Raw genomic sequence first — 26,420 nt, 5'->3', positions numbered from 1 at the left:
AAAGTAGCAGATAGCATGACATTTGGATGCCCCTCTTTAACATATGTTCCCGGTGCAAATTCGTACCATTCCTTTATTCGTCCCTCCGTCTCTTCACTCTGTTCTGTACAGCCCAGTGCTGTGCTGGTTGGGAGTAGGGTCCAGAAAGGAGGTGCATCTGCTCATCCCACTCCTGCCCTTCTTGAACCCCCGGGAGAGGCTGACTGCGTTAGTCTGGGTTCTTCCAAGAAACAGAACCGATGGGCACCAAACAGATTTATTATAAGGAATCGGCTTATATAGGAATGGAGACCGGAAGTCCCAAGGTCTGGGGTCAGCAGGCTGGAGACCCAGGACAGCTGATGGGGTATCTCCAGCTCAGGTCTGAGCTTGAAGGCAGAAGACTGATGTCCCAGCTGGAAGACAGGCAGAGAGAGAGAGAGAGGATTCTCTCTCACTCAAGTTTTCTCTCTAGCCCTTCAGCGGATTGGATGAGACCCACCCACAGAGGGGAGGGAAATTATCTTTACTCAGGCCGCTGTTTCAAATGTTAATTTTACCCAGAAACACCCTGGAAAACATTGTCCAGAATAATGTTTAACCAAATATCTGGGCACCTGTGGCCCAGTCAAGTTCACCCATAAAATTAACCATCACACTGACCCACGAGTGAATCGCCATACTGCTCTGATATGTGACAGGAATATGGTAGACAGAGCGCCATGGGGCCCAGAGGGGGAAGGAGGTGGCCCAGGGAGGTGGCCTTTGAGCAGGACTCTGAATCAGTTTTTTCCCCGGCGCGGCCATCGGATTTGGGGCCCATCCTACCCCAGCATGACCTCATCTTAAATCTGCAAAGGCCTGACTTCCAAATAAGATCACATTCTGAGGTCCCAGGGGGACATGAATTCTAGGTGGCGGGGGGGGGACAAGCTTCAGCCCCCGTACACCCGGGAGTGTGATACACGGAGAAGAAGAGGGGCCGAACCTGGAGCACTCCAGCATCACATACCACAGGAAGATGCCCGAAAAGGAAGAGAGGACAAAGAGTGGCCTGGGAGGTAGGATACGGGGACAGACTGACGAGCGTGATGTCTCGGAAGCCGAGTGACGGAAGCGTTTCAGGGGGCGGGACTGTCAACCTGCCGCGCATCCGATCAAGTGGGAGGGCGATTAGCAGTGACCGCCGCGTCTCACGTCATGGAAACCACTGTGACCTTGGAAGGAAACGTCTCAATGGAGCGGTGGTCGTGGACGCCTGATTAGAGTGAGTCCGAGGGATTTGCCCACAAGAAAAGGAAGCACAGGTCCCCGCAAAGACGTTTACATGAATGTCCACGGCAGCTTTATTTGCAATAGCCCAGGACCAGAAAAAACCCAATACCCCCCAGGTGGATGGCTAAAGAAACTGTGGTACATCCATCGCATGGAATGCTACTCAGTAGTAGAAAGGATTGGACTGCTGATGCACCGGGGTGACAACATGGATGGGTCTCAAAATCTTCTTGCTGAGATATAAGATCGTACATCTTGGATGATTCCATTTACCTAAAATTCTAGAACGGGCCAACGAAGTTATCACGGCAGAAAGCAGGGCAGCACTTGCCCGGGGATGGGAGGGGGGTTACAGAGAGGCGGGAGGAGACCTCCGAGAGCTACGAAGGAGTTCACGATCTCGACTGCGGTGACGGTCCCGTGCGTGTGCACACAGGCCAGAGTTTGCGACATTGTGCACCTGGACACATCCAGCTGTGTCCGCACGCCAGCCGACCCTCAATAAAGCTTGAGGAAGAGAGAATGGGAAGAGAGGAGTCAGAAACCCCAGATCTGGACAGCTTTTCCAATGTGTTTTGTTGCAAAGGGAAGCAGAGAACTGAGGAGCTGTGTGTGGAAGGGAGGTGGGGTCAGGATAGTTTTTTTTAAGACGGGAGAAATCAGAGTGGGGGTTTGTATAGTGATCCAGTAAGGAGGAAACGTGGGTGAGAGGAGACAGAAGGGAGACTTCCTCGAATGATGTCTGGTGTCCATGAGTTGGTGGGAAAGGGTGGGGTTGGGACGTGGCCTCAGGTAGGAGGCGGGTGTGGTCATACGGGGAAGGCAGAGCGTGTGCATAGAGATGCTTCTAGCGGGAGATGTTGAACGTTCGGTTATGATTGTGTCGGTTTCCCCGGGGACGTGCACAGCAAGATCATCAGCGGAAGATGAGGGCAGGGGGGTGGCTGGTTGAGGCTAACAAGGCAGGGGTGAGGTGGTGGTCTGGAAGAATAGGCCCCAAGGGAAAGCCGCATTAGGGCCCTGGATTTAGACTGAGGCCAGTGAGAGAGGCTGAGTGTCCTCAGCCATCATGGTTGGCTGCCCTGGTGTAGGTGTTGAGCACTGAGGAACGTTGAGTGTCGAGGAGCGGATTTAACCACAGTTGTGGTTTTCCAAATGTACTTGGTGAAAGAAGGGACGAGAAAGAGTGGAGGGAAAAAGGCCTTGTAATGATTGCCAGGCTGTAGGTTCAGGCGTAGAAACTCCAAGAAGTACTTTGGTTTCTTTACGATTTCATTCGAATTTATCACTTACTGAATTTTTGCAAAAAAGAGGTAATACATTTGTGGGTGTCATCTCAAAATAATTCAGAAAGTGGGGCACCTGGGTGGCTCAGTCAATTAAGCATCCACCTCTTTGATCTTGGCTCAGGTCGTGATCTCACAGTTTGTGAGTTCAAGCCCCGCATCAGGCTCTGTGCTGATAGCTCTGAGCCTGCTGGGGATTCTTTCTCTCCCTCTCTCTCTCTCTGCCCCTCCCCTGCTTGTTCTCTCGCTCTCTCACAATAAATAAATAAACTTAAATAAATAATCCAGAAAGCTGTTTGAGCTTTTAATATCTTTTTAGAAGACCAAGAGGTGAAAAATAGTAAATGCATCTTCAGGTCCTTTATACCTAAGTCAAAAAAAATTACCACGTGTATATTTCATCAATTAACACAGTTTTCTGTGAAATACATTTTGTGACTCGAAGCAAATCCGTCAAGCCTGGATGTCACCGGTTGCAAATGCAAATGATTCGAGATGGTACGTTTCACGCAAGACAGCACTTCTTCTGTTAAATCTCAGGAAAATACATCATGGAAGATCTTTTGGGTGTGATAATCAGGAAGGATTACCTAAATTATAAGCGTTTTGTAACCTCAGCTGCTTTTTTTGGGAAAGAGAAGCACGTTATGATCACACCTGAGTGAAACACTTGCTTTAAGGTCTCAGCAGCTCCGTGATTTCAGAGATGCCTGTTTCTGATTTTATACTTCTCATTTTCCTCCCTTGGAAAGGAAGACGTATTTTTGGATTCCACACATCCTTTGAGACAGCATTATTTTGGCGGGGCCTTGACACAGTTGGAATTCTTTTGTTTGTATTTTGGAGCCTTTAACCAATCATTCCTTTGTGAGTCTGAGGTTTTTGTGGCCAGATGGGTGATGATATCTGAAAAGGAGGGAGCATGACCACGTGTTGAGTAGCGGCTGTTTCGGTCAAAGGCAGTTTTGTTACTGGGACTATTTCTTGTCCGTTTCTAGGTTGCGAAAGAAGAATGGTCTCAGACGCTCTGGATCAACCTGAATGTTCAGTTCCTCCAGGAGGGAATTGACAGCTTTCTCAGGTCCCTCAGAAGGCTCCCCCGGCAGGTCCGAAACCTATCCGTGGCCTATCATTTGGAAGCGAAAATGAAGGATTTCAAAGACTCAGTTCCTTTACTACTTGACTTGAAGCACGAAGCGCTAAGAGACAGGTTTGTTTTGTCCTGTTGGCCTTTGTGGAAGGGGGAGGAGTTTTAGTTTAAAATCTATCCTTGCTTAGGTCTGATGACAAAGTACAAGGTTTCAACAGCAATGCAGAACGCTGAAATATGCAGCTAAGAGTTTTATGGTATTGTTTCCATGTGAAGTTTCTATTCAGTTATCAGCGGTAAGGATTCTCTAATTTTTTAAACTTGTTTTTTTAAATCTTTTTTTACAGTTTATTTCATTTGTTTATTTATTTATTTAGAACGTGCACGCGCACGCCAGTGTGGGAGAGGCAGAGAGTGAGGGGGAGAGAGAGAATCCCAAGCAGGCTCTGCACTGTCAGCTCAGACAGAGCCTGATGTGGCTCTTGAACCCACGAACCATGAGATCATGACCCGAGCTGAAGTCAAGGGACGGACACTCGACAGACTGAGCCACCCAGGTGCCCCTCTCCTATTTTATTTTATTTTTTAAAACAAACACTTCCAGATATAAACTCGTGTTCGTGGATGCTTCATTCTAACGGTTTAGAAAAAATAGCAAGGGGTCTAGATCAGCGCCATCCAGCAGAAACACGTGACCCAGACATGTCATTTAAAATTTTTCCAGCAGCTGCACCAAAGAAGTAAAAGAAAACAGGTAAAAATAATTTTAGTAATATATTTTAACTAGCCCAATATACAAAACATTATCATTTCAACCTGTAGTCAATATGAAACATTACTCACAAGATATTTTATGCTCTTCTCCAAAAAATATGTTGCAACCTGGCATGTATTTTACGCCTACAGAACCTTTCAGTTTGGACCCCCCACAGCTCAGATGCCCAATAGCGACACGTGACTTGTGGCTGCCATACTGGACAGAGCAGGTGTCACTGGTTTTTCAACGGAATAACCGGTCCTGAGGGTGCGATGGAGGAGATTCGCTCCTCATTTGTCCGTGATGGTCCAGACGTGGCCCCACGCGGACAGGGATTAGTAGGAGCTTTGTGAGTCACGTTTTCTCTGCCGTGATCCTCTCTCCCTCCATCGTGTTTCCCAGCACGGGGGTAGAGAGTCACGGAATGGCATCCAATGGCATCATTCTGCTCAGCAAGAAAGCCATGCCAGACAATTCCCTTCCAATCCTCGTGATGACGCCAGTGAGTAAGCCTCTCTTCGGTGCCAGGTGCGTCTCTGACATCTCTCTACACTCGTGGATCTCCCTTCAGCAGATGCAGGTGGCCCTCAGGCCCGGGGCGACCGTCTTTGTCACTGTTCTACAGGGCCACTTGGGCGCTCACTTTGATCTATGCATCCCTCAGTTTTCCCAACTAGATAGAAGTATTTTCTAGCTAAAGTTCCCTGTTCTTTTGACGCCACAACTCAGTGCTTCCTAGACTTAGATCATTTCTTAACCATTTTTGTCCCATCTCTGCCAATATCATGTATACTGTCACTACTCTGTTTCCCATCAGCTTATTTTTTTTTACTCGAGTGTGTTCTAAGAAGAAAGTTACACCACCATTATAAATGGGAAACCAAAAGCTTTTGCCATGAATAGAAAGTAATTATAAAAATAAAAAACATTTAGGGCCTCCTGGGTGGCTCAATCGGTTAAGCGTCCGACTTCGGCTCAGGTCATGATCTCACCGTCTGTGAGTTTGAGCCCCGCGTCGGGCTCTGTGCTGACAGCTCGGAGCCTGGAGCCTGCTTCGGATTCTGTGTCTCCCTCTCTCTCTGCCCCTCCCTGACTCATGCTCTCCCTCAGTCTCAGAAATAAACAAACATTAAAAAAATTAAAAAAAAAAAAGGCAAATCCACAGGCCAAATGCAAACCTTAAAGGAAGACCAGATCGGGTGGAGCACTTTGTGCTCAATGCTTCCGCGTGCACAGATCCTCCTGCCTACAGGGGATCCCTTCTTACTGTCTCCATCACTTGGTGGTTTTTCGCATAGTTCTCAAAGCAATTTGTGATTATTTAATGCACAGATTTGTGTTAGCGTGTGCTGGCCGTGTCCCCGAGGACGTGGTAGCGTTCCCGTGGGCAGGAGCTTTGCCCTTTGTCACGGGCACCTCTGACGGCTAGCTCACTGCCTGGCGCAGATCTAAGAGTGAGATAAAAACTGACCAAATGCACGGCAGCTCACAGCTTTCACCAGGGTCTCAAACAGGCTGAGTGAGCCGACAGAGGTCAAGATCACTAGTCTATATATAGACTCTGTGACGGAAGCAGGTTCCAAAAAGTTAAAAGCTGCCTATTTTCTTAGATGGTTGGGAAGAGTAGCCATGCAAGAGTGTTTCTTGATGGAGGTTGTTTCCTGGGTTCGATTCTGGAAGCCAGGGGGATTTTGGAAAACTTTGGAGATGCAATTCCAATGATGTCCTCAGTAAATGGGGTTTGTCCTGTGATTTAAGTGGGAATAATGAAATCCATCACTGAATCCAGGAAGCACAAAGGTTTTAATGCGGATGCTTTCAGGCATTGGAAAGAACTTATGGAAAAAACAGGCGTAACGTTTGAAATGACAGAGACGTTCACCTTGGAGAACATGTTTGCCATGGAACTTCACAAACACACAGATGTTCTCAGTGAGATCGTAACGGCTGCCATCAAGGAGATCGCCATTGAGAAAGTAAGGCTGTTATAAAACAACTTAGAAAAGAAAACTATTTTTATCTTAATTTATTTGAATTCCAGTATAGTTAACATACAATGTTATTAGTTTCAGAGAATTTTTTTTTTTTAACGCCAAGAGAAAATGTGTTTGTTCTAGTACTTGTATTTGAGTAATAAAGAATTATTTGCTCTAGAGGAGTCTGGGTGGCTCAGTCATTTAAGCATCTGGCGCGCGCGCGCTCTCTCGCTCTCTCTCTCTCTCTCTCTCTCTTTTACATTTATTTATTTTGGAGAGAGAGTGAGAGAGAGCGAGCACAAACAGAAGAGGACCAGAGAGACAGGGAGACACAGAATCTGAAGCAGGCTCCAGGCTCTGAGCTATCAGCACAGAGCCCGATGCAGGGCTTGAACCCACAAACTGCGGGATCGTGACCTGAACTGAAGTCGGATCCCTAACCGATTGAGCCATCCAGGTACCCCTTGTCTCTTAATTTCAGCTCATGTCATGATCTCACCGTCCTAAGATTGAGCCCCAAGTCGAGCTCTATGCTGAGTGTGGAGCCTGCTTGGGATTCTCTCTCACTGCCCCTCTCCCTGCTAGTACTCTTTCTTTCTTAAAAATAACAAAGTAATAAAAAGTGAAAACAATCATTTACTTAAGAAATAGGACTTCTGCCTTGGTTAAATTTTTGTTCTAAATTATCATTTCACCTCCAATGTATTTATTAAAGAAAGAATGGATGTTGATGGTACAAAACTGACAAAATAAATCATAATTCTGCCACCTGAAGATAATTATTTCAGCGTATATGAAAAAACGCAGGGGAGACACATGCATCCACATGCATATACACACATGCGCACACTATACAAATAGTCATACAAACGTGTCAACGTACCTGCACATAGTGTATATACCCATATACGTACATGCACGTGCGTGCACGTGTACATAAATGCACATACCACATAGACATAGGTACACGACACCACATATACGTGTGCACGTACACACCATACACACATACATGTAAATAGCGATGCAGCTGGTTTTTGAAAATATAATCGTAAATAGGCATATTACTCTGTAATTTGATTTTCTTGCTTAACAGTAAACACGGGAGCAGGACCTCCCAGGTATGCAAGAGGCAGACTAGGAGACTTAGACCCTGGTTCTAGAGCCAAGTGAACTGGCCGAGCTGCTCTTTGAGCACCCAGTTCCCATCGCTCTAAAACGTGGGTAATAGCCCTTACTTCACTAGGGTGCTCTGAGCACCGAAGGCGATCACGTATGCAAGTGCTTGGTAAGTAATGACCAGGGTCACCGTGACAGGCTCTCCACTTACCTGGGAAACTGACACAGACTCTGGCTTGAGCAGTTGACCAAAGGCAAGCTCAGGAAGTTGCTGTGGGGTTTGGAGTTCTGGTTTTCCAACGTATGTGCCCGAACCGCTCTTTTCGTATTCCTGACCAGGCTGTTAAGGAAATCTTGGACACGTGGGAAAGCATGAAGTTCACCGTGGTCAAGTATTACAAAGGCACACAGGAGCGAGGCTACATCTTGGGATCGGTGGACGAAATCATCCAGTGCCTTGACGACAACATGGTCAACCTCCAAAGCATCTCAGGAAGCAGATTTGTGGGGCCTTTTCTGCAGACTGTTCACAAATGGGAAAAAACGCTTTCTCTAATAGGGGAAGTCATTGAGGTGAGAGAAAACCAGGAAAGCACTCTTGTATGAGAAGATTTTCTGCTCAGACACTGACGATTCTCTGACATACTTTTTCTGGGTTGATGTATTCTGGGGTGTGTGTGGGCACGATTACAGGAGTCCATCTGGGTTTTTATTTCAACAAATGCATTTTTAACTTCCACAATTCTTCCTTTTCATATGTCCCTATTCTTTTTTTTTTTTTAATAAAGTTTATTTTGTTTTTGAGAGAGATGGAGAAGTACGAGTGGGGGAGGGGCAGAGAGAGAGGGAGACAGAGAATCCTAAGGAGGCTCCGAGCTGTCGTGCAGAGCCCGAAGAGGGGCTTGAACCCGCTCATCTGTCCCTATTCTTGTTTAATTCTGTCCTGTTCTTGTTGCCAGGACATACTTTTACCTCCTTTATCACACTGAAGAATTCAAACATATTTAAAGCCCTTTTCAGATTTCTCCATATTTATTCTTTTCTCAAGCCAGGATTTTCCTCTTTTTTGTGGGTGTACGTGACCATCTTTCACGGTAGTGGGTTTTTCTCTTTTGTGGTTTATTTAATTTTAAAGTTCATCTCACATAACAGGTTTCTACCTGTGTTTGCTTCACTTTGTCACGTGTTTTTGCAGTTTCTCCAGGTTGGCACTGAACAAGGTGGCTTGGGGCTTTCTTCATTTGTGGGAGATACTAGTTCAGACCTCTGTGAGCAAGCCAGGTTCATCTCACCATTTTTTTTAAATGTTTGTTTATTTTTGAGAGAGAGAGAGACAGAGAAAGACACAGAGCACGAGCAGGGGAGGGGCAGAGAGAGAGGGAGACACAGAATCCGAAGCAGGTTCCAGGCTCCGAGCTGTCAACCCAGAGCCTGACACGGGGCCGGAACCCACAAATTGTGAGCTCATGACCTGAGCCGACGTTGGACGCTTAACCGGCTGAGCCACCAGGCGCCCCTCATCTCACCATTTTTGCATGGCTGTCTCTTTCCCCCTCCCCAGACTACAGGCAAGTGCCTGTTCCATGGGACTGGCTAGGGGGTGTGGTCCAGGCCCTCACCCCTCTCACACGTGTGCTTCCTTCCTTTGCTTGCTTTTTAATTTTTTAATCTATGGCTTTTCATTAGGTAGGACATAGTACTGTTTTTTTTTCTTTATTAAATGTTTTTTAAAAAACGGAAGTGAAATTTACATAACATGAAATTAATCGCTTTAAAGTGCACAATTTCATGGCATTTAGTACATTCACAATGTTGTGCAACCATACCCCTGACTAGTTCCAGAACATTTTCATCATCTCAGAAGAAAATCTCATACCCATTAGAAGCAGTCACTTACGTTTCTCTGTCCCTTAGCCCCTGGCCACCACTGATCTGTTTCCTGTCTGAATTAATCTATTTTGGACGTTTCACACAAATGGAATCACGTAACGTGTGGCCTTCTGTGTCTGGCTTCTTTCACTTAGCGTCCTATTTTCTTTTTTAATTTTTTTAAAGTTTATTAATTTTGAGGGAGAGACAGAGTGAGTGAGCAGGGGCGGGGCAGAGAGAGAGGGAGAGAGAGAATGCCAAGCAGGCTCTGTGCCATCAGATGGAGCCCAGTACAGGGCTTGAACTCACAAACTGCAAGTTCATGATCTGAGCCCAAACCAAGAGTCAGACGCTTAATGGACTGAGCCACCCAGGGCTCCACAGCGTCCTGTTTTCAAGGTTCATGCACGTTGTAGCGGGTATCAGTGCCTCATTCCTTTTTATGGCTGACTCGTAAGTCCACTGTGTGGAGAGACCACATTTTGGGTGTTCGTTCTTCCGCTGGCAGCCATTGGGTTATTTCCACCTCTTGGCTGATGAGCAGAGTTCTGCCGTGAGCATTCACGTACAACTGTTGAGTCCCCGTTTTCGGTTCTGTTGGGTCTATGCCTTGTGGGTGCAGTCGTGGGTCACATAGCGTTTGGCTCAGTTTTTGTGCGGGCTTCTTTATGATCTGCCCTTTATTCCTCTCCTTAACGAGGCTCTCCAACCCCTGCTCACAAGTAGAAGCTTCCTCCCTGTCTTGGGCTGCTGAAGACTTTTCTTTTGCTTTTGAGTGTGGCCGTGTACCTTAACATACATAGCTCCACTTTCTCCATCATTCTTGTGTATTTGGAAAGGAGGGTATGCACTCGCTCTGCCACCTTGCCTGGGAACACTTTTGACCTGAGTCGATGTGGATCTGTCCCGCGTTAGGGTGGGATTTTGCCATACGTACCTCGAGGTACCCAGGCTGACGTTGACGTTGTGCATTTCCAGATTTGGATGCTGGTTCAGAGGAAATGGATGTATCTTGAAAGCATTTTTATCGGTGGAGACATCAGGTCGCAACTTCCAGATGAGGCGAAGAAGTTTGACAACATCGACAGAGTATTTAAAAGGGCAAGTGACTGGCTTCTATTTTAGTCATGAAAGGACACTGACGAGAGATACTTTTAGTTATGTTTCTGCATGTAGTGTTTTGTCTATTAAGTAGCTTCTGAATTTCTTAAATCATTATATATGACCTTAATCCGTTCAGTAAAAATTTCTCTTGGGTATCAAGCCACTGGCATACGGCACTGGAACTTTTTTATATTTATTTTTCATTATAAAAGTAACACTTAAAAAGCCTGGAAAATGCGGAAAGGTAGAAAAAAATGTATCTTCCAGAGTTCCGTCACATCGACATGACCACTGCAGTATGCCATATGCTTTTTTTTCCTGTGTACATGAATTTAAAAACACGACGATAACGACATCTTATATAATTTTCTCATAATTTTCTTTTGATGTTATAAGAAATGCACTTCGTATGATGAAACTGAGAAGGGATTTGAATGCCTTTATATACCGTTCCATTGAGTGGCCTGACGTTAGATGATTGCCGTCTAGTAATGAGACATCTTGTTCAAAGGGGAATTCGTGGCATTCATAAATAATTCGTGGGCTTGTGCCTCGTGTCTTTTGCACGTTTAGGATGAATATCTTACGAGGAGTTGTTGGAAGGCAAATTGCCCGTGAAGGCGTATTGCTCAGTGCAGAGTCCTTCCAGGAAAGGGTTGTGTCCGTCATCACTGCCCCTAGTAATTAGGGGTGGGGGTTTTAACCCAGAGCCTCGGGGCTTTGCTGCTCAGCGGTCTGCAGTGCTCTCCAGTTAGGAGGGGCTGGTTCACATTTGGGTCTCCTTTATCCATTAGCGTTCATAACATTTTCTTATTCATTTGCATAAGCTTTTTTTTAAACTTAAGAAAAAAATCACACACTGGATACCTATTTATTATAGAAGGATTTAGATACTATTAAAAAAAAAGTAGGGGCGCCTGGGTGGCTCAGTCGGTTGAGCGTCCGACTTCGGCTCAGGTCACGATCTCGCGGTCCGTGAGTTCGAGCCCCGCGTCAGGCTCTGGGCTGACGGCTCGGAGCCTGGAGCCTGTTTCCGATTCTGTGTCTCCCTCTCTCTCTGCCTCTCCCCCATTCATGCTCTGTCTCTCTCTGTCTCAAAAATAAATAAATGTTAAAAAAAAAAAAAAAAGTAAAAAAAAAAAGGCAAAAAACATCTACGATCTCATACCCAAGATTACCATGTTGACAGTTTAACATGTATCTTTCCAGAATTTGTTTATTCCTATGTAAACATATACATAAATATTATAAATATTCCACAAAATAACATCGTTCTTACCCATGTGATCATTTAAAAATTTTTTTAAACATCTTTGACATATCTGTCAATAGGTGAACATCTAAATGATCACTTACAGCCAGTGACTGACCTAAGTTCCTATTCCTGGACGTTTAGGATAGTTCCCTTCCCCCTCCCCCCTTGCCATTCTGAAGGGTGCTAGTGAACGTTCCGGAACATACGCACTGCCCAGAGCAGACTTGCCGCTTGCATCCATCCGGCCCACGTTCCCCGAGGCTCTTCTGTGCGCTGGTGCTGGCATGTGGGGCCTGTCCGTGAGCAAAAGAGCTTAAAAACCTCTACCCCAGACCGCTGGCCTTCTAGGGGGAAGGTGGACAAAATGAACACCGGAAATAAGTTAAACGGCACGTAGTTCGCTGGGAGGTACTCGGGGGATGCTTATTTAAACGTGCGACGTTTCTGCCGCGGTGGCCCCCGGAGGGCTGCGGTCCGGGTGTCTGTTGGTCCTGTCGTCTGTCGAGCCGGCGCCGAGCGGCGATCCCGCTTGCCCGGCCCGACGGCTCCCCTCTCGCCCTCGTGCAGATCATGGGCGAGACCTTAAAGGACCCCGTGATCAAGAGATGCTGCGAGGCCCAGAACCGGCTGGGCGACCTGCAGAACATCAGCGAGGGCCTGGAGAAGTGCCAGAAGAGCCTAAACGACTACCTGGACTCCAAGAGAAACGCTTTCCCGAGGTTCTTCTTCATTTCTGACGACGAGCTGCTCAGCATCCTCGGGAGCAGCGACCCGCTGTGCGTCCAGGAGCACATGATCAAGGTGCGCCCCCCGCCGCCCCGCCGGAAGCCGCCGCGGAAGCTCGGCAGCTGCGGTTTGCCGCGTCCCAGATCCCCGAACTGCTACGGGCGCGGGGGGCGGGCGCTCAGTCCGTTAAGCGACCGGCTCTTGGTCTCCGCTCAGGTCGTGATTTCATGGTTAGTGGGCTCGAGCCCCACATCAGGCTCTGTGCTGAGTGTGGATTCTGCTTGTGATTCTCTCTCTCTCTCTCTCTCTCTCTCTCTCTCCCTCCCTCCCTCCCTCCCTCCCTCCCCCGCTCACTCTCAATCTCACAAATAAATTTAGAAAATAGTTTTAAAAAAATTTAAAAAAGACAGATAATGGTGCTGGGCTTTCATCTGAAATGTAAGTCTGATGAAATCCACTATAGTCTGAAATTACAAAAAATCCCACTGTTGTTTGTTGCTCTTTTTCTATAGCCCCAAAACACTTTTCTTTTCTTTCTTTTTTTTTTTTTTTGGAGAAACTAAAAAGAATATAGCAATGCACAAAGACTAATATAATAAGCAGAGAGGTGGTACAGGACAGTGCTTCGGCATGTGGACTCTGGACTCAGATTGCCTGGGTTCAAATCCCAGGTCTACACAGATTTGCTGTGTGACTTTTGGCAAGTTACTTAACCCTTCTGGGCATCAGTTTCCTGTCTGCAAATGGGGAAAACCCAATAGTTACCTGCTTCAGTGGAGTTGTCATTAAGATGAAATGAGTTCGTATGTGTAAAGCACTCGGTGACCGTCTCATAATGTTGGCTGACATGACCTTATCCACCACCCAGAATTGACTGGTAACTAACTTGTTACCAGTGAGTCATATTTACTTCTCTACACCCTCTTTGTGAGACAAAGCTGTAGAGAGAAAGTCGCCATCCTCTTTGCCCCCATCACAATCCTTACTCCCTCTTCAGGAGGCAGCCACTGTCATGACTTGGCAGTGATTCGTTCCAGCCCGTTTTCATACTTGTACATAAACGCATGTGTATCTGTGAACAATACCGACTGGCAGGAAACGCAACAGATAAAACTTTCTCTGGTGATAGATGACCAGAGCATGGCCAGAACGAATCTTGATCAGCTGGTCAAAGCTGTATATTTAGTATCAGCCCTCGGGTAGGGCTTCCCAGCTGTGGCAGTGTTGGTCAATGGGCCAGAGAATTCTTTGTGTGCCTGTGTGTGTCGGGGATTGGGGGCTGTCCTGTACGCTGTGGGACGCTCGGCAGCATCCCTGGCCTCTACCCACCAGACGCCAGGAGCATCGCTCTCCGGTTATGACAACCAAAAATGTCTCCTGATGTTGCCCAGTGTCCCCTGGGGGCAGAATCATTTGTGGCTTTGAATCAGTGTTGTGGAATAATTCCTTTATTCCAGATAAACAAAGCGTTTGGGATCAAGTACATAACTCCATACTTTCCCTTTAGTTAATGTGGATTTCCTTCCTAAACCAAAATTTGTGCCTTTGATTTTTTAAAAAAAAAAAATTTTTTTTTTCAACGTTTATTTATTTTTGGGACAGAGAGAGACAGAGCATGAACGGGGGAGGGGCAGAGCGAGAGGGAGACACAGAATGGGAAACAGGCTCCAGGCTCTGAGCCATCAGCCCAGAGCCTGACGCGGGGCTCAAACTCACGGACCGCGAGATCGTGACCTGGCTGAAGTCGGACGCTTAACCGACTGCGCCACCCAGGCGCCCCTGTGCCTTTGATTTTTGTCTTTTTTTCTCAAAGGGGCGATGTGTGTGTGTTTGTGTGTGTGTGTGTGTGTGTGTGTGTGTGTAATTTTTTTATTTTAAAAAATTTTAATCTTTATTTTTGAGAGAGCGAGAGAGAGAGAGAGAGAGAGAGAGAGAGAGAGAGAGCATGAGTGGGGGAGGGGCAGGGAGAGAAGGAGGCACAGAATCCGAAGCAGGCTCCAGGCTCCCAGCTGTCAGCACAGAGCCCAACACAGGGCTTGAACTCAAGGACCATGAGATCATGACCTGAGCCGAAGTCAGATGCTTAACCGACTGAGCCACCCGGTGCCCATATATATGTATATAATGTTTGTTTATTTTTGAGAGAGCGAGAACAAGCGGGGGAGGGGCAGAGAGGGAGAGAGAGAGGATCTCAAGCAGGCTCCAGCCTAGATCAGAGCCGGATGCAGGGCTTGATCCCACGAACCACGAGATCACAACCTGAGCCAAAATCAAGAGTTGGAGGCTTAATCGACAGCCCCCCGGGCATCCCGGAAGAGGTTTATATTTTGTTACCACTTTCAAAAAAAGATATTTTACTGTTTTGGAAAAGCGTATATCGTAGTACTTCATTTACCAGTGGCCCCTTTTGCAGACCCTCTGGCTTTATTGTTTAAAGCCTGTTGCCTTTTCCTTCTCCTCTCTGACACGCGGAGTGCCTAGTCTTATACCCTGGGTCCTAAAAGACTCCTCTTCCCCCCGAGTATCATTCCGGATCAAGAACAGTGCTGACAGGCAACAAATGGCCAGTGTTGAACGTGCTGGAGGCGTATCTTGCACGGTGTTTGAGGTGACCCTTCCGACCTCATCTTGTAAGTGCCATGATTACGTCTCTTCCAGGCTGAGAGAGGAGAAGCAACTTGTCCGAAGTCACCCAGCTGGGCCGTGGGGGAGGGATTCAGGCACGTCTCTGACTCCTCAGCCCTGGGCCGTTTTGTCACCGGGCCTCTTCTGTCCAGATACCTCTCTGTACCCGCATGTACTCCAGAATCTCGCGTGTGGGGAGGGAGTGTGTCTTCTTTTCCTTTCTCTCCTTTTTAGCCCCAAACAGCCCTTCGCACAGTGCGGGATAGACGCGCGCACCCAAAGCGTGCTGCTGGGATGAGCAGCTGGGCGAGCGGACGCCTATTTGGTGCTGGCGTCCCGGGGGCTCCCGTGCGTGGTGGGGGGCTGGCTGCGGGCCATTCTTGGCCTCCACCGTCCAGCGCACGGATCGCAGAGTGGACTCTCCCCTGTGTTGCAGATGTATGACAACATAGCACTGCTGAGGTTTAATGACGGGGACGGTGGAGAAAAGCTGGCGTCTGCCATGATCTCAGCAGAGGGCGAAGTCATGGAGTTCCGGAAGATCATACGGGCCGAGGGGCGCGTGGAGGACTGGATGACGGCAGTTTTGAAGGAAATGCGGAGGACCAACCGGCTGATTACCAAAGAGGCTATTTTTAGATACTGTGAAGACAGAAGCAGGTAGGGTCGTAAATGTGAACGTGTGTCACTTTATTATATTAGCAGTCATAATGGATTAATATTAAAGGCTTGGGGTAGATTGAGTGACGTTCCAAATGAAGTTTTCTTTTCTTGGGATAGCTAAGTTAGCCCGCGCCTTGTCTGTCTTTCAAGGATCGCCTAATTCAGGACTTCTCAAAGTGCGGTAGCATCAGACCGACAGTAGCAGGGCCCCTGGGAGCTTGTGACAAATGCAAATTCCTGGGACGGACTCCACCTCCGCCCCACGGGGCCATCTGTGTATCTTATAAGCTCCTCACCGGGGATTCTGAGCACGCTCAGGCGTGAGAACCACTGACCTGGTGACCCAACAGAAACCAGGTGTTCAGTAGGGTTCATCCGTGTAAAGTCGTTTCTAAGATATTTAACTGATGTCAATCACACCTTGATTTTTCTGGCCTGAGAAGCTTCCAGGCACCAAGCTGAGCCACGCCTGCTTCTCATCGAGCAAAGGGCTGGCTTTAATGTGTGGTACATATGACATCTTTGGATGACTGGTGCCATCAGATTTAGGCGGGGCTCCCGGGAATATATTTGGCAGGGCCTTGATGGCAGACATAAAAATCTCCATTATTATTTTAGGAGTGCTGTCCCTTTGATTTTAGACACTGAAAAACATCTAGTTAAATAAATGATCAGAGAAGAGCCTTACAGTTGGATCATTATGATCCTATTTTTTAGGTGCTATAAAAATTGGTTTATGTCCTTATGTCTATCAAGTATACGTAGATATCTTCAGTAGTGTGCTGGTCATCAAGCTGGTTTTCTGAAGCAAACAAACAAACAAAAAACCTTTGATTTAGAGAGCTTGTCAATTTACATGGTGTAGATACTTCCACCATGGCTGATTTCAAAGCTAGCGGAATAAGATAAGTGGTTTGAACGTCAGCCTGCAAAATTCCCGAGTCTTTGGCGGTAAACTCTCGTGAACTGGTAGGAGGCAGCTCCTGTACGTTATCAGCCATGTTCATTAGTTGAACTACTATTTAATCGGGTTCCTGCTCTGAGCTGATCACTGTGCCAGATGCTCATACAAAACTGAACGAGACAGAAATCACCGGCCCCCGGGAGAGGTGATCACGGAGCATTCTGCAGTCTCCTTAATGCCCCCAGATCAGAAGAATTTTACACCAGCGTTAGTTTTCCCGACATCATAACTGCCACGTTGCCAGGGTGCTGCTGTGTGTCACAGCGTGTGGTTGGTGGGAGACAGTCAGGGAAGGGAACCCGATGTGTCTGTATTACTCCTTTCCTCCCCAAATCCCCTCCGCTCGGGCACTGTCGTTTCTAACGACAAGGGTGAGTAGTTGAAATGAGTACATCGGTTTATTTGAGCAGACGTGTTTTGGCTTCACTGAGAAGACAGGCCCAGGGATACACAGCCCCAGAAAGCACCCCTGTCCTGGGATTTGCCAGACGCCATCATGGTCACCTTAGCTGTGCCCTGAGTCACGTTATTTACTCTGCTCGGCTTGCTTCTGCCTCTCCTGATTTCCAGCTTCCTAGGTTCCCCATCACCTTTATCTAGTGTGTAGGGGTCATAATTATAGATACTATTTAGGTTTTCGAGGTGCCATACAACTTTAAAGCAAGGTGGTAAAGCCTGATCTTTTTTTGTTTTAAATACACTTTTAAATTTATTCTATGTCATCAGGATAATGACGTAGTAATTCACGGTCACTTTTCCTGGATTGGAACTTACAGCTCTGGGTCTGTTACTTATTTTTTTTTTAATTTTTAACATTTATTTTTGAGGGAGAGAGAGAGAGAGAGAGAGAGACAGAGAATGAGCAGGGGAGAGGCGGAGAGAGAGACAGAGACACAGACTCCGAAGCAGGCTCCAGGCTCTGAGCTGTCAGCACAGAGCCTGAGGCGGGGCTCAAACCCATGAACTCTGAGATCATGACCTGAGCCGAAGTCAGACGCTTCACGGACTGAGCCACCCAGGCGTCCCCAAAATGTAAACATTCTCATAATGTTCCCATAACGTTAAGCCATTCTGAAAGGTCTATTAAGGCGTCTTTTCAAAGCGATCTAGCAGCTCCCTACACGGTCAGCTGTCACGGTCTCACGTGCGCGTGTGGTCGGCTCGGGCTTTTCCTGTCTATCCGGAAGACTTCTTGCCATTTTGCTTGCCTAGAGCCCTTCCTTTGCCTTTCCCCATTCCGCATCAAAGAACTAAATTCTTCCAGGGGCTGTTGTCTGGTACCAGTCCCTCGAGCAGGTGCGCCGTTTCCCCTTTAGAGTCGACTGGATGCTCCTGTACCAGGGGATGGTGGTGCTGGCCGCCAGCCAGGTGTGGTGGACATGGGAAGTGGAGGATGTCTTCCGCAAGGTGCAGAAAGGGGAGAAGCAGGCCATGAAGGACTATGGCAAGAAGATGCACGAGCAGATCGACGAGCTGGTCACTCGGATCACCATGTCCTTAAGCAGGAACGACAGGAAGAAATACAACACGGTCCTCATCATCGACGTCCACGCCAGAGATATAGTCGACTCCTTCATAAGAAGCAGGTGAGGCCCTTCCGGGGCGCCGGTGTCTCACAGCGCGTCCGGCCCCGCGCTTCGTCTCGCCGCCTCTCTGACCGCGTCTCCCGCTTGTCCCCTTCCAGCATCCTCGACGCCCGGGAGTTTGAGTGGGAAAGTCAGCTGCGGTTTTACTGGGACCGGGGGCCGGATGAGCTGAACATCCGCCAGTGCACCGGCACCTTCGGCTACGGATACGAGTACATGGGTTTGAACGGGAGGCTGGTCATTACGCCGCTCACAGACCGGATTTACCTGACCCTTACTCAGGTGACTGGCCTCCTGGACCTTGTGGTTATCAGCTGCCTGTGGTTACGGGTTTCTCGCTGAGCAGGATTAGGGTGATCGGAGGCACTGTACCTGGTTGACCCGTGTCCCCTCCGTCCCGATTCACGTCCGCTCGGAACCTCACAAAGTGACCTTGTTTAGAAATGGGGTCTTTGCGGACTTAATTAGTTAGGGGCTGGGAACACCCTGGATTAGGGCCCTGTAGCCAATGACTGGTGTCCTTGTGAGAAGAGGAGAGGACACGGAGATACAGGAAAGGTGATGTTAAGAGAGGCCGGGCTTGGAAATGACGTGGTCACAAGCCAAGGAATGCTTGGAGCCACCAGAGCGAAGAAATCCCTCCCAGGAGCTTTTGGAGGGAGGGTGCCCCCTCCCCCCTCCAACAGCTCGATTTCAGACTTCCAGCCCTAGGTTCTGTGGACGAATACGCTTCTGTTGTTTTAAGCCCCCTACTTGGTGGTAATTTGTTAGGGCAGCCCCAGGAAATTAACGCCGATAGTGAGGGGCATTGTTGTTTAAACCCCGTAAATGAGTTTCAGATTGGAACGTGACTGGCTTGCCGCCTTTTGGGATTGGGCTGTTGCAGGTTCAGGTGGCGCCTGAAACCCCCGTCAGGTTTGATAATTTGCTAAAAGGATTCCCAGAACTCAGAAAAACCATTACAGTCACAGTTGTGGTTTATTATAGCAAGAGGACGCAGATCAAAATCGGCAGTAGGAAGGCTTAGGACAGGGTCCGGGCGAGACCAGGCGCGAAGCTTCAGCTTCCTCTCGCGGTGTGATTGTGCAGACGGCATTATTTCTTACAGCGGTGACACGTGGCAGCATGCATGAAGTATTGTCACTCAGGGAAGCTCATCAGAGCCTTGGTGTCTAGGGATTCAGTTGGGGACTGGTCGTGTAGCGATGGCTGATCACCCCGATGGCCGACGTTAGTTTCCAGCCCCTCTAGAAGTCAAGCTGATACCATGTGGCCCAAGGTCACTGTTCTCAGGGCATTCCAGGGGCTTAGAGGTCAACTCCTAGAATCTGGAGACAAAGGGCCAAACCTTTTTTTTGGGGAGGACTAATCCTTTACTGCACAGATGAACGTGCGTCCGTGAGCCCCAACTCTGGGACCTACCGGGACCTTGTCCTTAGTGTAGGCACAGATTCTCGCATGTTGCTTCATCCTGGGTGTACTGGTTCCCCTATCATGCGGTGGGGGGTGGTCGGTAGCGGTCAGTGGAAAAACACAGAAAAGAAACATTAAGAATGGTGACTATCAGAAAAGGTGAGTGTGTTGGATGCCTGGATGGCTCAGTCGGTTGAGTGTCTGACTCTTGATTTTGCCTCAGGTCATGATCCCACCATTGTGGGATCGAGCCCCTCGTTGGGCTCCATGCTGAGCATGAAGCCTGCTTAAGATTTTCTCTCTCTCTCCCTCTCTCTCCCTCCCTCTCTCTCTCTCAAGTAAATAATAAGAAAGGTGAGTGTGAACTTGTCCCTTGCCACATGTATATATTCCACATAGATTATCACAGTGCTTTGGGAAATGACACCCGTTTCCTTGTGAGAATCAGACCAATGTATGTTTTGCATTTCGCTCATAACAGGCACTGTCCATGTATCTGGGAGGGGCCCCTGCTGGCCCAGCAGGTACTGGCAAAACCGAGACCACCAAGGATCTAGCCAAAGCCCTGGGCCTGCTCTGTGTTGTAACCAACTGCGGTGAAGGCATGGATTATAAGGTAAGGCCTTGTCGTCACTCCCGGTGCTGTGTTACTGGGCAGAGAGCTAAAAGCGGGGCATGGTAGGAAGGCATTTCACCTCATTCTCTTCCATGAAAACGCATGGAGGCGGCTGGAAGAGTCGAGCTGAGAATCTTTTGCCCCCGGTCCCAGAACGTACACGTGTCGGCTTTGTTAGCAGCTTGTAGAGCAAGCGTCGCAAACGGAGATGCCACCAGAGCCACATAGATAACGAGGAAAGCAGCAGATAGAGACAATAGGGAGTGGTGAAGACTGTGGCCAAGTAGAAGGCAGTGCTTCGGCTGCGGGGGGAGCCACTGTTTAGCTGCGGTTGTTACCACTTGGGAAAGCGGACCCGGTGTTGCTATAGTTTCCAGTATTTCAAGAGAGGCCAGAGATCGGGAGTTTTCCATGCAAATCCTTAATTTGTAAAATCCTGTGAATGGGAGCTGGCCCATGAGAGGGTCCCGGAAGTGTTGCCAGAAAGATCCATTCGTGGGGTGGTCGGCCAGCTGCCTCTCCGCCAACCTGATGTTCCCTGTCTGCTTTAATTTAGGCGATGTCTCCGCAAACGTATCGCTTGCAGTTTGAAAGATAAAAATTGCCCTTGTCCTGCCATTTCTTTCATTCTAGGCCATTGGGAAGATTTTCTCTGGCCTCGCCCAGTGTGGGGCCTGGGGCTGCTTTGACGAGTTTAATCGAATCGACGCCTCTGTGCTGTCGGTCATCTCGTCCCAGATTCAGACGATCCGAAACGCTCTGATCCATCAGGTGACCACGTTCCAGGTGAGGCTGAGCGCGGGGCCTGCCTGGACCACATGCTCCAGGGCGGAAACCTCACCAGGGTGCTGGGTAGTCGCCCTTCCGGACCAGGCTGCTGACAGATGATTTGACAGGCTTCTGCTTTCAAATTGAGATGGTTGGGTTTTCCAAAATTATCAGCATCTTTGACAATTAAGGACTGCGCTATTCTAAGAACTTCGAACTAATTGCAGACATATGCAAAGTTGCTGTCGGTGGGCAAGGCAGTGTTCTCAAATAAGTGATGTACAGAGCCCCCTTTAAAGGAGAAAAACATTCGTGGTCACTTCCCAAGTTTGAGAAAAAAGGCAGCCTTAAAGATTAATGTCCCATGGGGCGCCTTGGGTGGCTCGGTCGGTTAAGCACCCAACCTCGGCTTAGGTCATGATCTCACAGTTTGTGAGTTCGAGCCCCGTGTCGGGCTCTGTGCTGACAGCTCAGAGGCTGGAGCCTGCTTCGGATTCTGTGTCTCCCTCTCTGTCTTCCCCTCCCCTGCTCACTCACACATTCTCTCTCAACACAACAAATAAATAAATAAATAAACAAATAAATACAGTCCATTCCATCTGATGAAGCTGGGTAAGAATTTGGAGAAGCACGATCTAACTATATAATTCGCACACTCCGGAAGTGGGTTCTGTAACGAAAGGGACCAGAGTGGCCAGACCAGTCCCCTGCACCAGTGTATATATTCTCTGAGGCCCTACAGAGCCTCAGAAGTTCGGGACCCAAATGTGGCTCAGGCTGGTGCGGATTCGCTTGGGGGTACCTCCCTGGCCCTAGCCACCCACCTGCTTTCCTCCCGGACCTCAGTGTGGCTCATTGTCGAGAGATTATGTAAACTAGGTACTGGTAAACATTTTTGGGATTCCCAGAAAGGCTTTGGGTGGATTTCCTTTTAATTCGTTCTTCTGAAATCGTTCAGGGCTGGGCTTACTGCTTGTGAGGGAGGGAAATTGAACCTGCAATGCATTCAGGTTAAATAATAAATAACCTGTCCGTCATCTCCGGGGGGCAGTCTGGGCCTCCTGTGGATATTGGGACATGGGTGGGAGTGGTCTCAGTGCAGCCTGGGGGACGAGACAGGGGGAGCATCAGCTACCTGCTGGGCTGCCCCCCTTGTCACCGAGGCCACCCGTGCCTCATAAAAATAGAATTTCCTATTTTTTGTCTCTATGGTGGACCAGCGAAAGAAATAAAATAGTAAGCTCCTAGCAAAAAAAAGTTGAGGCAGGTGAACCTCAACTGTAGGCTAAAGAAATTCAAAATGTTGAGATTCCTGCAGTTTGTTGGTCCCCGAGGCACCTGGAGGATGAAGAGGTGGGAAGGGGTGATGTCCAGGCGCCCGGGGGGCGGGGTTGAGGCTGGATTCGGGGAGTCACAGGTAACCTGAATGAAAATCCACTTTGCGTGGGGCGCCAGACTGTGTGCTCGAGCACAGATCGCCTCGCTCAGTCGCCAAACCTTGCGGAAAGGGAAAGCGACTCAGAGAAGTTAGGTAACCTGGTGGGGCTCACGCAGCACCTCGGACCGTCCCCAGGCTGCACTCCTTCCCCCCAGCTGCCACTTCTCAAGTGTGCAGACCCTTGATTTGGATCAGAGTTTGGGGAGGGCAAGGCTTGCCCCCTAGAACACTCAGGCCGTAAGCACGAGGGCTCTACGTTTAACACCCGGAAACGGAAGGGAGCCGAGGGTGATGCCTGGCGGCCGTAACCCCCTTCCTTTCCTGTCACCCTCCAGTTTGAAGGGCAGGAGATCTCCCTGGACTCGAGAATGGGCATCTTCATCACCATGAATCCCGGCTACGCTGGCCGCACGGAGCTGCCCGAGTCAGTGAAGGCCCTCTTCAGGCCCGTGGTGGTGATCGTGCCCGACCTGCAGCAGATCTGTGAGATCATGCTCTTCTCGGAGGGCTTCCTCTGGGCCAAGGTGAGGCCTTGTGGTTGCCCGGCCCAGGCTCCGCCCTGGCTCTGCTTTTGGACTGGGGGCTTGGCAAGTTTGCATTCTATGTGGCTTGCTTGCTGGCTGTCTCTCTCTTTCTCTCTCTCTCTCTCTCTCTCTCTCTCTCTCTCTCTGTCTCTCTCTCTGTCTCTCTCTCTCCGCCCCCCCCCCTTCTCCTGCCCCTTTTGAAAATTGTGAGTTTTATTTTCAAATAATTTGGCTCCCAAGAAGTGACAAGCAAAGCGCAGGGAGTTCTGTGTGCCCCTCCCCCAGCTTCCCCAGGGATGACACCTGACACCCCCAAGGCTGGTTGTCAGAACCGGGAAAGTGATGCGGGCGCTGTGCTTTTAGCTCAGCTACAGACTTTATCTGGATTCCGTCGGGTTTGCTTGTTCATAGAGCCGTTCCATCTGAGCACCCGTACGTCCGTTTTCGTTGTAGAATGATGTCCCTTTGCTCTCGGGTCACTTTCTTTCTTTGTTTGTCATTATCTTTGATCACAAAAGACGCTGGCCAAAAAGATGACTGTCCTGTACAAGCTGGCCCGGGAACAGCTCTCCAAGCAACACCACTATGATTTTGGACTGAGAGCCCTGAAATCGGTGTTGGTAATGGCTGGAGAGCTGAAGAGAGGCTCTTCGGAACTTAGAGAGGTAGGGACCACGTGTACTCACGTCCTCTGGGTCTTCGGTTCCCACGCACCTGACAACCGCCGGGATGGGTGACGGGCTACTATATGGTACTCATGGGAAAGGTTTAGCCTTAGCTGTCACTTCACTGGGTAGCTGGCCTCAGTTGGGTCTCTTAGCCATTATATGTTTTGTTTTGTTTTGTTTCTAATTTGATTTATTACCATAGGTCAATTTCAGTGTCTCCACGGCACCACAGTTTCTGATGCCTCTGATCAATCCACAATTGCAGGATGGTGGGGTGGAGGGATGGGGATAAACCCAGGCCTCAAGGAAGCACGAGTACGAATTTTGCGTCTTTTTCCGCTTTGCAATGAAAGCACAGGGCCTACTCTGAAGCAGACTTCAGTCAGTGCTGCTCTGTGGGCAACAGGCTCACGTTTTTCTCTGGAGACTGTGCTGACAATGCTTCGTGTCTCATAATTTTTTTTTCAACGTTTATTTATTTTTGGGACAGAGAGAGACACAGCATGAATGGGGGAGGGGGCAGAGAGAGAGGGAGACACAGATACGGAAACAGGCTCCAGGCTCCGAGCCGTCAGCCCAGAGCCCGACGCGGGGCTCGAACTCCCGGACCGCGAGATCGTGACCTGGCCGAAGTCGGACGCTCCACCGACTGCGCCACCCAGGCGCCCCATCGTGTCTTATATTTTATAGAAAATTTCATTTTATATTTCATGAGAGGATTCCTAGACCAGTCTCCGGGTCTTTCAGAAATATCTTTGAAGATGTCCGTTTCATTCCATCCAGGATGTGGTGCTGATGAGGGCCCTTCGAGACATGAATCTGCCCAAGTTTGTGTTTGAGGACGTCCCTCTTTTCCTCGGTTTGATTTCCGATCTGTTTCCTGGACTGGACTGCCCGCGTGTTCGCTACCCCGATTTTAATGACGCCGTAGAGCAGGTGCAGCAGGAGAACGGCTACATTGTCTTACCTGCCCAGGTAAGGCAGCGTGAAATGACTTCACGGGCTTCTTCTGGGTCCTTTCCATTGTTTTTGTTTGTTTTTTTTTTCATTAAAATATAAATAATATAACATTTACTGTCTTAACCATTTTTCCCTGCCTTTTTTTTTTTTTTTTTTTTTTTTTTTTTTTTAGTGTGGTAAGGTACACATACCATAAAAATTTCCATCTTAGCCAGTTTTAGTCCAGGGTAGTAGTGTTAAGTATATTCATATCGTGAAACAGATCTTCAGAACTTTTCCATTGTGTGAAACTGAGACTCGGTCCCCGTTAACCAGCGACTCCCCCCTCCCCTCCGCTTCCCCAGCCCCTGGCACCTACCTGGCACCCAGCCTTCTGCTTCTATGAATCTGACTCCTTTGGGGACTTCATGTAAGTGGAATCCTGAGGTGTTTGTCCTTTTGTGACTGGCTTCTTTCACTTTGCCTGTTTTCACGGCTCATCCGTGTACTAGCATGTGTCGGAATCACCTTCCTTTTTAAGGCAGAATAGTTTCCCACTGTATGTACATATCACCCACCATAATATGATAACTGAAGTGTTTTGCTTTGGGGTCCAACCATTTAAAATTTTTGTTTTCAACGTTTATTTATTTTTGGGACAGAGAGAGACAGAGCATGAACGGGGGAGGGGCAGAGAGAGAGGGAGACACAGAATCGGAAACAGGCTCCAGGCTCCGAGCCGTCAGCCCAGAGCCCGACGCGGGGCTCGAACTCCCGGACCGCGAGATCGTGACCTGGCCGAAGTCGGACGCTCCACCGACTGTGCCACCCAGGCGCCCCGGGGTCCAACCACTTAATGTTCTCTCCCCACCCCATCTTTTTTTTTTTTCCAGAGTCACACATATAAGGAAAATTAAATTAAATGTTACCGATAAGATTTTGATCATCTCAAGTCTGTAAGGTTGTATATGTCATCATTAAGCCATGAACTGCCAGAGTGTTCTGCTGAGGGTCTAAATGCCTAAAGCTTCAGGACCGGGGTGGCCGCCTCTGGTCGGGCTATCTCGGGGCATCAGGCTACCCAGAGGCCTCGGGCTGGGGCAGCAGGTACTGGCCACAGATGAGAGAGCTCTTGGCACCTTTCCTGGCACTGAGGTTTTCCTCTGGATGTGGTTGTTTACAACAATGTGTTTTCTGGTGGGAATGTAAAATGGTGTAGCGGCGATTAGAAAAACAGCCCGGCCGTTCCCCAGGAAGTTGCACACAGACTTAACCATATGACCTGTGTATCTCCCCAGGAGAAATGACGTGTGTGCACACAAAAACCGGTACACAAATGTTTGTAGCAGCATTGTCTGTAAGAGGGGAAAAATGAACACGTGCAAATGTCCACCCGTAGATGAATAAGCAAAATGTGATCTATCCGTGCAAAATGGGAGAGAGAATCAAGTCCTGACCCACGATATAATGTGCACAAACCCTGAAAACGTGCTGAAAGTAGCCAGACACAAAGGCCCACATATACCGTGTGATTCCATTTATGTCATTCCGTTTATTTATGGAGAGTGGGCAGATCCATGGGAACAGACAGCACATGAACAGCGCCAGCAGCTGGGGGCAGGGCTTGCAAGGGTTGACTACGGGTGCAGAGTTTTGGGGGTGGGGGAACGTGTGATGAAAACCCTCTAAGATTGCGTGTCGTGACTGTGCCCATACTAAAACCCACCGAATCGCACACTTGAAAGGGGTGAACTGCATGGTAAGTGAATTATAGCTCAAT

General features: G+C 48.5%; 1 protein-coding gene across 1 annotated transcript in view; it reads left to right on the top strand.

Moving 5' to 3' along the window:
* DNAH10 (dynein axonemal heavy chain 10) overlaps window positions 1-26,420 on the top strand; it is a 147,412-nt gene that overhangs the window by 60,175 nt on the left and 60,817 nt on the right. Inside the window, exons 25-37 of the mRNA XM_043559162.1 lie at window positions 3,539-3,750; window positions 6,210-6,363; window positions 7,822-8,055; window positions 10,330-10,452; window positions 12,278-12,511; window positions 15,498-15,721; window positions 18,005-18,274; window positions 18,373-18,556; window positions 20,169-20,303; window positions 20,937-21,089; window positions 22,845-23,033; window positions 23,552-23,698; window positions 24,485-24,676. Of these exons, the coding sequence (XP_043415097.1) occupies window positions 3,539-3,750; window positions 6,210-6,363; window positions 7,822-8,055; window positions 10,330-10,452; window positions 12,278-12,511; window positions 15,498-15,721; window positions 18,005-18,274; window positions 18,373-18,556; window positions 20,169-20,303; window positions 20,937-21,089; window positions 22,845-23,033; window positions 23,552-23,698; window positions 24,485-24,676 (2,451 nt within the window). The remainder of the gene's footprint in view (window positions 1-3,538; window positions 3,751-6,209; window positions 6,364-7,821; window positions 8,056-10,329; window positions 10,453-12,277; window positions 12,512-15,497; window positions 15,722-18,004; window positions 18,275-18,372; window positions 18,557-20,168; window positions 20,304-20,936; window positions 21,090-22,844; window positions 23,034-23,551; window positions 23,699-24,484; window positions 24,677-26,420) is intronic.

This window comes from Prionailurus bengalensis, chromosome D3 (assembly GCF_016509475.1).
Source record: "Prionailurus bengalensis isolate Pbe53 chromosome D3, Fcat_Pben_1.1_paternal_pri, whole genome shotgun sequence".
Lineage (NCBI taxonomy): Eukaryota > Metazoa > Chordata > Mammalia > Carnivora > Felidae > Prionailurus > Prionailurus bengalensis.
The sequence above is the reverse complement of the archived record's forward strand: the minus strand, read 5'-3'. Positions and strand labels throughout refer to the sequence as shown.